The sequence below is a fragment of the Tupaia chinensis genome, unplaced genomic scaffold (assembly GCF_000334495.1).
Source record: "Tupaia chinensis unplaced genomic scaffold, TupChi_1.0 Scaffold000706_1, whole genome shotgun sequence".
NCBI lineage: Eukaryota > Metazoa > Chordata > Mammalia > Scandentia > Tupaiidae > Tupaia > Tupaia belangeri.
The window spans coordinates 1,296,335-1,307,026 of NW_006160229.1; the positions used below are offsets into that span (position 1 = coordinate 1,296,335).

The window sequence follows — 10,692 nt, forward strand, 5'->3', positions numbered from 1 at the left end:
GTCGCCTACTGGGGAGGTCAGCGACATAGACATTACGCTAACTGCTGGTCCCGATATATTTTTTTATATTAGCGAAGAAGACAAAAAATTAAACAACAAATATGTATGCTTGCAATTGTTGGGCCAGCAGATGGAGTGGTGGTTAAGACACAGGAGTCTCATATGGCTGACTGCAGTTTGAGTCCGGGACTTGGTGGCTTACTTTCTGTTTCCTGCCTTCTCTCTCTCTTCTTTCTGATCAAAGTAATAATAAAAAAATAATAATGAAATTAAATGAATAAATTGTTTTCAAAAGGTTGTTACTGTTAGCAAATTCATGAATTTCTAACACGTTCAAAATGTCATTCCCACCATTGGATTTTACTAGGGTGTCTACCCATTATTAGATTTTATTATTTTTTGGGGGGGAGAGATTTTTGCTATAGGGCACGTGCGCTCACCAGACAGACAGAGACATAGAGACAGAAAGCGAGAAATCACCCCCCAGGGGGGATGGTCACGCCGCAATCCCTTCTCCTCCATTCTCCTCTCGGGATCTTGGGCACGCACGCACACGCGCCCGGCGTGAGCTTTAAGCCACCGGGTCCGGGATGGGAACCGCGGTAGACTACGTGGGAGTCCAGCAACATAGCCATTACGCTAACTGCTGGTTCCCTCTACCCGTTATTTTGAAAATTGTTAGATAAAGGGAAAGTATCAAGCATCTGTCATGCCTTTTCAATCTAAACTTCACTTCAAGGTTAAAAAAAAAATAGCAAATAAGGAAAAGTCCCCACAGGAAACGTGAGATATTGAGGACTCAGTTAAACACCACCAGGAAGATATAATCAGACAAATCCAGTATGTAGAAAATTGTAAAGAACAAATAAACTATTTTCATCAACAAAAAATAACATTTTTTTGGTCAGAGGGCATGCACACTCACCAGAAAGAGAGAGAAAGGAGAAAGAAAAAGCATCCCCAATGGAGTGTGGTCACAATGCAACCCTTCTCCTCCTTTTCTCTAACCTGTGTGTACTTTGAGCACACACAGGCATACACCAGGTGTATTTTTCAAGCTGCTGGGGAAGATTTCAAACTGTATGGATAGCCATGTAGGATCTAGCTCCTTAACTACTAAGCCACAGGGCCAGCCTTAAACGACATTTCTGAATGGAGGGGAAGATGCTATTATAATAAAGAGAATAAAAGAGGCTCAAGGCACTTGTCAACTAAGTGCAATGTGCAGACCTTGCTTGGCACCTAAGAAATCAAATATGAAAAATAGAAAAGTATTTAATCAGGGACATTTGAATAGAGTCTAAGATATTAAGAAAGTGTTATTAATTCTATGTGACTATGTCTTTTACTCCCCCAGCATGACTACACTGTATATCAGTCCAGTTAAAGATATTATACACGTTATCATCAACAGATAATTTTCCATTTTTGTGTCCCTTCAATATTTTGCTTCTTTCTTTTTCCCCTTGATTCCCTCTCTCTCATGCTCCCCCATTTCCCACCCTCCTCTCACACTGTCTCCAGTATCTGCAATTGTTCTCCATGCTTTTATATCTCCCAATCTTTTAGTTTCTGCCATAGAGTGTGGACATTCCATATACATTAAGTGAGGACATACAATGTCTCTCTTTCATAGTCTGGCTTGCTTCACTTAGCAGAAAACCTTCCATATATGTCTACATCTATCAAAGGCCAGAGTTCATTTTCTTTTTATGGCTGAGTAGTAGTCTATAGTGTATATATGTGCATACTTTTTCAATCCATTCAATGCTGTAATAAATATGGAGATGCATGTGTTTTTCTGACTGAGTATATTCCTGTCCTTTGGGTAGATATTCAGAAGTGGAACAGCTGGATCATATGGTAGTTCTATTTGTAGGTTTCTGAGGAACCTCCATATTGTTCTCCACAGTGTCTGTACTAACTTACATTCCCACCAACAGTGTAGGAGAATTCCTTTTTCCCCTCAGCCTCACCAGCTTTTATTATTTTTTATTTTTATAAATTGGTCATTCTGACTGGAGTTGCTTCAGTGGAAGAAGTGTAGTTCCTTTATAAATGTTGGTTTTGATCTGGATCTCCCTTATGTTAAGGGATGTTGAGTATCTTTCCATATGCTTTCTTGCTATTGTATGTCTTCCTTAGAGTAGCTTGTTCAGCTAATTTTGCCATCTTTTAATTGGGTTGATCATTTTCTGTTAGGTAAGCTGCTTGAGATCTCTGTACATTCTGGTTATTAGTCCCTTACCTGAGGCATAATTTGCAAATATATTCACCCATTCCAAGGATTGTCAATTCATTCTAATTATTGTCTCTTTTACTGAGCAGAAGCTTTTAAAACCGATGTAGTTGCACTTGTCTATTTTGGGGATTATTGCCTGTGCTTTGAGAGTCTTATTTAAGAAGTCTTTGCCTGCTCCAATGTCTCCAAGAGTTTTCCCTATGTTACCACCAGCAGTTTTATAGTTTGAAGTCTTAGGTTTAAATTTCTGATCCATTTTAAGTTGATTTTTGTTACTAGTGAGACATAGGGGTCCAGTTTCATCTTTCTGGAAGTGAATGTCCAGTTTTTTTCAGCACTATTTGCTAAAGAGATTTTTTTCCCCCACTGGATCAACTGGTGTCATTTGTCAAAAATCAGTTGGCTGGGGACCAGCAGTTAGTGTAATGGCTATGTCGCTGAACTCCCATGTAGTCGACCATGGTTCAAGTCCTGGACCCAGTGGCTTAAACTCACACCGGGTGCATGTGTGTGCATGCCCAAGATTATGAGAGGAGAATGGAGGAGAAGGGACTGCGGCATGGCCATACCCCCAGGGGGTGATTTCTCACTTTCTGTCTCTCTGTATCTCTGGCAAGCGCACACGCCCTATAGCAAAAACCTCTCAAAAAAAAAATCAGTTGACTATATGTTTGGGAGGTTATTTCTGGGATCTCTATTCTGTTCCACTGGTCAACATGCCTGCTTTTGTGCCAATACCATGCTGTTTTTATTATTATGGCTTTGTAACATATTTTAGGATCAGGGAGTAAGATTTTTTTTTAAGTGTTTTTACTGTTAATCCATGGCCACATGTGCCAAGGTACTATTCTGTCTTGGTAGAAATTGACTTTTAAAGAAATGAGTTAGCCTACTCCTAGGCAAAGATTATCTTTGCCTATAAATAGATGGATTATAAATAGATGGATTAAGGAACTATAAATAGATCGATTAAGATGCCTCTATCTGACTCAACTGATTAGTCTTAGTTAGCATCTCTGAAATGAGACATTCTGACATTCTGTGCCTGAAAATTTGATAGCACAGGGCCTAACACAATGCTTTGCATACAATAGGTACTCAATAAAGTGTTGTTAAAAGCAGGTTCCTTTCAAGGCCCTGGACCCACTCTTCTCGTCTACCAGCTCTCTACTGCTTAAAGTCTTCCCCCTGGAATATATAACTATTCCTAGCTCAGGCTTAGGACCATCAGTGATTCACTTTACAACACTGCTGATCTTGCTGCTGCCATTCCCACTAATCCCATCACTGCCACCATTAGAGACTGATACTCTTCCTGTGATGCAGAGTGCCCTCTCTCCTTGCTCCATGTGGAAGTAGACCTTTTCCTTACCAGCATGAGAGCTCTTTCAGTGGACCTTAGGAAGTCTGGCTCAGAAATGGCCATGGCCTCTCTAAGCCTCTTCAGATGGACAGCTCCATACTGTCAAGAAGGAACTTACACACATAGTGGGACTAGGGGTGTCTACGTCCCCAGGCCTCCCCATAGGCTACGCCTTCTCTACAAACCAGCTCTCCAACAGGACTCTGGGACCTTTTCATTCTCTCCCATCTTGGTCTGTCTCCCCTGACTTCCTGAGTTACTCCCCTCACCTCTGGACTTCGTGCATGGTGACAGGAATGGAGGTGTTGGTAACCTCACTGGCTTTCATAAAACAGGACCCTCGGGTCCTATCTCTATACCACAAAATTCCAGAGCTCTGCATACAGATAAGCGCATTCAGAGTACTCACTACCCATGGATAAATAAAAGCCATCTCTTCCTGGAATGAAAATGAAACACAGAGGAGGAGACAGCAAGAACAGGTGGTGTTTAGAATGAAAGGAAAAGGCTGAGTAAGCAAATTAAGGTCCTTTCTCTGAAAAGTAAAGCCAGGCAGAGTTACCATAAGGGTTTCTAATGCTCAAGCAGAGCTTAATACTCAAAATGGAGCCTGAACAAGAGCTGAGCACAGCAGCAAGAGGTTTCAGCCCTCAGTTAAAGTTCAGGGTGAGTGAAGGACATGGTCTACTTAATTCTAGTAGGGAACACCAGTTATATAAGATATAACGTTTAAATAATCATAGTTCAAACATACGATTAATTTATTTGAGTAGACTGACCAATAGATCAAAAGACAGACAGATGATAGAAATACACTATCATTCCATGAAATACACACATTATTAAATCTTGCTTAAATCATTTGTGCTCTCGCTTTGAGAATTTATTCCTTTTCTGGAAAAAGCTGTGATTGACTAAATCATGTGCTAGATTCCTTCTCTTTAGCTCTTATCAGGAAAAACCTACAGCCCCTAACCAAAGGCATCACTTTTACTTAATTACAGATAATCAGGTTGAAGATATATAGCTCAGAAACAAACCAAACTGACATGAAGGCAAATGGCACCAGAACCAAACCAATGGTCTGGCCAATGAATACTAAAGTGATCTACATTCATTATATCATATTCAGATGATCTGAAAATTTATATATCACCCCAAGTTATTTATTACACCTGTTCCCATCTCACCCACCCCCAAACCAAAAAAAAAGTGTTCATTTACAATCTTTCACATGCACTATGTAGTTGGGTTTATTTTTTCATCATTTTGCAAGCACCTCACAGTACTCACTGGGCACTCTTTGTGCATCCATGCAGGAAGCATGCAGTTACTGCTCCCTACCCCATTCCTCACGGGCTGCACTGGGTGTGTGTTTCAGAGAGGCGAGGGTGGGGGCATGTACATTGCCATTGAATCAGACCTCCACTTATTTGTAATAAACACTTGGCAGACAGAAAGAAAAATTCTCAAAGGCTATTTATTCAGCTCCCAACATCCTTGGGGTGCCGTGTTGGGCACTGTAATTACAGGAAACATTTTCAACTGTGCTTCTTTTCGGACCGCCTGGCTGGGAGGCCCAGGGAGTAGGCCATGGTAACCACTCTTCATTTTCCTGGGCCATTGTAACCCTAATGAGATCCATTCTGATTGCAATTAGAACAGTGCGCAGCAGGTGAAGCCATATGGAGCGTGGTCATCTTGAAGCAGGAGCTGAAAAGGAGCTTTTGTCTACCCAGCTCTCTACATGCATTTTCTAAAAATCAGGTCCCACCTGGTCCTGCCACAGCCCTATAAAGAATGGGAATTGTCTGAGGGCCGAAGCTTCAATCCATGCCCACATTACAGGAAAAAAACAAACAAACAAAAAAATGTGTGCATGGGGGTAAACTACTGAGTGCCTACTGTGTGCCAGGTGCTATGCTGGTTTTTTTCTCATGTCATCTCATCAACCTCTCAGTGAGCCAGCTAACAAACAACACTCTACAGAAACTAAGGCCCAGAGAGGTCACTAGGCTTGCCCTAAGTTGCACAGCTAAAACAAGACAGCACCAGGATGACCAGGACAGTAACGAATAGCCAGACTCTCATGCTTAAATGTTTTATATTACAAGGGGAAGTTGCCATTGAAATCTCCATCTTTCAGTGTTTTTGGCTTTTTCAGTTTTTCATTGCTTGACTTGTATCAACAGATTATCATAAACTATTCCATTGTCCAAAGAGTCCCTAAGCTCTATCTGTGCCATATTGTATGACAATTGACTAGGGACACTTGCTGACTACATAGAAGCCCTACCATCTCCCTGACCTTTCCATCTTCCATTCAGGGATGGATGAACTGAAAATCAGATCCCAGAATCACATGCCTTATATTGCTCACCAGAACTATTGCCTGGATATAGTCTGGACAAACTGAGGTTAGAAAAACTCTTTCATGTACATAATGACTTTTATTATTATTATTATTATTATTATTATTATTATTGGAACCCTCTGCTCCCCCCAACTCACAGCTGCACCCACCACAGCTAACCCAGTCAACAAGAGAGACAAAGGAAACTTAGAGTCCACAGCTTAGAGTCCACAGTTCAGGGTCACATTGGTCTATTAAAGCCTAACAAAGAGTAAAGCTTTATGCTGAAGAAAACAGGTTTACCTTGAGTTTCTGAATTGAGAGGCTTTTGAAGGAGCCACAGAAAACCTTTAATATTAAGCAAAACCTATTATTCCATAGACTGCAATAAAACAGTATTTAATTCTAGGTGACCACGTGGCCTAGCATACTAACCCTCAGAAGAATATGCACTATTCAAAGAAAAATACTTAGGTTCTAATTAGAGAATTGAATTATTGGGTATAAACACCAATAAATGACAGAATTATGCATTCGTATGTAAATATGTAAAATGACTGATGTGAAGATAAATTATTTTCTAAAATAGAACAATTTATTCTCCTCAAGATCTGTGTGAATTCCCAACATTGACTCCAAGTCTCCCTTGTGCCTCCAGTTTTCTGCACAACAGCCCCTTCCCCAAATCAGTGCCCCCACATGCAGGCTCACCCCTGCTCCAAGCTCAGGATCAGTGCTGCAGCTTCTTGTCATGGTGGCTTTAAGGCACCTGATTTAATCTTTGAGGAACTTGGCATCAGGTTATCCTTTCTTGCCAGCCCTTCTGATCTTGGGTCCCAATGTTATTCTGGCCTTCTGCCTAACTGTTAGTACTAGGCTCCGAATGTCCTGGCACTGGTCCTGTAGCTGGATCTCTTTTTAGATTCCCTGGCCCTTAGTGGCACTCTGCTCACTACCTCCTTCTAGAGGCCTGGAGAGCAAGGCTGGGCCCCAAAGATGTCCTCCTACAGGGAGAGATGCCTGCCCACCAACCCCAGCCCAATGTCTGGGCTCTATGTCTGTGTGGCAGCTGGCCTTCTCAAAGCTGTCCGTGCTCTGCCTGGTTCACGGTAATCCTCTCACCCCAACTCCAAGTACTCACACCAGGTAGGCAGGCTTGGTTCAAAGACAGCAAAACTGAGTTACCAGGTGGCAAGGTATTTAAGGCAACTGATTCCACATGGTTGACCATACAGATAGAATCTTTACCATTGTACACCCAACCTCTAGGAACATGACTAGCATATAGTAGGCACTAAGTAAAGATCTGTTACATGAATGATATATAAGGAATTATAAGTTTGGTCTAATTCTCATCTCCTGTGTGGAAAAAGAAAAATAGATGGGACAGTCCAGGGTATAAGAATAATCAGAACAGAAAGAATATTCTTGTTTTGGAACCCAAAAGGGAGTATGAGGGATTCCTTCTTAAATATTCAGTATCTTAATTACTCAGTGTTCATCCCAGAGGGAATGGAAGGGAAAAAAAAAAAACACACACACAACAGGGTCACATGTGAGGAACACATGTGAGGAACACACCTATCTACATCTCATTAAGATAATCAATTATTGGGAATTCCCCAGAAGATAGACAGTCTTTCCTCTTACCTTCAAGAGGTGACCCTAGACACTACACAATTTCAGGGTCATTTTGAAATTGTATTAGAAATTCCTGACTCCACACCTTCTGTGAACATTTGCAAAAGAAAGAGAGAAAGTAATTAATGAGATTCGATGAGCTGGTGGAGAGTTAAATAAGGTCCTGGTAGTGGGTGAAGCAGATGATATAACACCACAGTGTTCTCCTCATTCTCCCACAATGGCTCCCAATGACAAGAGGCCTCTTATCTACATTTCTGACCTAATCCCAAGCACTTGATTTTTCCTAAAGAATTATTTAATTTTATTTATCCTTATTATTGTTGTTTTCTAATTTGCTACAGGGCACCTATACTCACTAGAGACAGAAAGAGAGAAAGAGAGAGAGAGAGAGCAAAACAACAGGTCCAGGACTCAAATCATGGTCGGTCACGTGGGATACAGTGCCTTAACCACCACATTTGAAAAAGGTAAATCTCGAGGCCAGCAGATGGTGTAATGGTTACATTGCTAAATTCCCACATAGTCGACTGCAATTCAAGTCCTGAAACTGGTGGCTTAAAACTCACACTGGGCACTTATACATGCATACCCAAGATCCCCAGAGGTGAGTGGGGGAGAAGGGATTGTGGCCATCCCCCTGGGGGGTGATTTCTTGCTTTCTGTTTCTTTTTCTCTCCAGCAAGTGCACAAGCCCTATAGCAAAAATCTCTCAAAAAAGATAAATAAATAATAAGAAATTTTTTTAAAAAAAAAGAAAGAAAAGAAAACGAAAAAGAAAAAGAAAAAGAAAGAGGTAAATGTAGCCACGAAATACGTTTACCCTGTTGTTCCTGGGCTACCATTTTGGCTAGCATATCTAGGACTTAACTAATATACACTGCATTCACACTGGGAAAAACCATTTTGTAAGCTGTAAATATGTACAGTGATTAAACATAAATAAAAATATATTTTAAAAGATTTATCAAGAAAATAATAGAAGAATATCATAACAAACAGAAGTAGCAGCAGCAGCAACAGGAGAATATCATAACCAAAAGAAGTAGCAGCAGCAGCAACAGGAAATATCTCTCATGCTCTAACATCATTAGCTACAGATACTTTTCTGAATCTACCACTGCAGGCTTTTCCTGAATAAACAAAAGTGCACGTGCATTTCACCCCTTTTCATTTCTTTTATCAGAGGCAGCATTAAAAAATACAGTTATCACATATGAACAGCCAAAAAGCAGATGAAAAAGCATTCAACATTCCTATCATAAGGGAAATGCAAATTGAAACCACATTGAGATACCTCTTAACTCCAGTTAGAGTGGCTAAAATTTTAAAAATAAAACAATGAGAATTGCTGATGATGCTATGATGAAAAGAGAACTCTCTTACAGTGTTGGTGGGAATGTAAATTGGTACAACCATTCTGGAGAACAATATCGAGGTTCCTCAGAAACCTACAAATAGAACTACTATATACCCCAGCCATTCTACTTCTGGGTATCTACTCAAAGGATAGGAATACATTCAGTCAGAAAAAAAACACTTGCAGCATTATTCATAATTGCTAAGACATGGAATCAACCTAAATGTCCGAGAACAGATGAATAATTGAAAAAGTGTGGCATATATACATGATAGAATACTAATTATCCATAAAAAACAATGAGACCATGGCATCTGATAGAAGTGAACAAATATGGAATATTGAATGCTAAGTGAAGCAAGTCAGACTATAAAAGAGAGGCATTGTATATTCCCATTCAATATATACCGAATGTCTGCATTCTATGGCAGAAACTGAAAGGCTGAAAGGTATAAAAACATGGAAAGAAACTACGGATACTATAGACAGTGTGGGAGGAGGGTGGACAATGAGGAACAGGAGGGAGGGAATCAAGGGGGGAAAAGGCAAAACATTTAACGGAACAAAAAAAAATGGGGAAAAAAAGCATATGAAAAAGTGCTCAACAACCCTCATCATGAGGGTAATTTTTAAATGACTTATTATTTGAAACGTTGTAGCACTTGAAATGTTTGTTTATCCTGATTTAAGAAAAAAGGTTTATTTTATATTTTTGCTATAGGGCATGTATGCTTGCTGGAGACAGAAACAGAGATGGAGAGCAAGGAAGTAACCTTTAGTGGTGATGGTTACAATGCAATCCCTTCTCCTCTATTTTCATCTCTGGATTTATTTTTTTATTTCATTTTCTTTCATACATTCAATCACATTATTATTTGGCTTACAAAATGGATATTTCAACAGGTGAACATTTCTCCCTAGTACAGTTGATAAAACTGTAAAATATCTTCCACAAATAATACCACATTTCTTTGTGCCATTAATGCTTTGCCTCCCTATTTTTCTTCTAAATGTCCTTCCTCAGACCCTCCTCTTTCACACACACTATATCTGGTCTTAACATCTATATACTGTGTTTTTTATATCCTTTAGTAAATTAGTTTCAGTCATAGAGTGCAGATGCTCAGTATATATTAAATGGGGACATACAATGCCTCTCCTTCATAGCCTGGCTTGCTTAACTGAGCAGTAAATCTTCCATATTATCCACTTCCTGTCTCTGGATTTTGAGCACTTATACACACACACATGCTTGGTATGTTTCTCAAGCCGCTGGGTCCAGGACTTGAACCGGACAGTCAGCCATGTAGAATCAGTCGTCTCAACCACCACACCTGATCTGCTGACCCAGAAAACTGTTTCTATAGCTTCAACAACTTGGTAAGGTTTACTGTTGTAAACAAAAATTGAAACATTCACTTTTTCTCTACCTGATCCCTCCAGAATTCAGATAATATTTCTGAGTATTTTTATGTTTATAGAAATACAGTTATTCTTAAAAGTTTAGTAATAATTCAGTCTCCTTTTAATAGGATACATGTGGAAACACTGGTTACATTACCAGGCTCCAGCTTATATGTCATACTTTCAGATATGACTAGATAGCATTAAGAAACCAAGGTCAGAGGCCAACAGGTGGCATAGTGGTTGAGGCGCTGGACTCCCACATGGTAGATCACTGTCTGAGTCCCAGGCCCGGAGGCTTGAAACTCATGCTGGGAGTGTGTGTGCAT

General features: G+C 40.1%; 1 protein-coding gene across 1 annotated transcript in view; it reads left to right on the forward strand.

Moving 5' to 3' along the window:
* Window positions 1–10,692, forward strand: part of LOC106736225 (nucleophosmin-like) — a 32,475-nt gene that overhangs the window by 7,985 nt on the left and 13,798 nt on the right. The window contains exon 5 of the mRNA XM_014592491.2: window positions 6,925–7,067. Coding sequence (XP_014447977.1) covers window positions 6,925–7,067 — 143 coding nt within the window. The remainder of the gene's footprint in view (window positions 1–6,924; window positions 7,068–10,692) is intronic.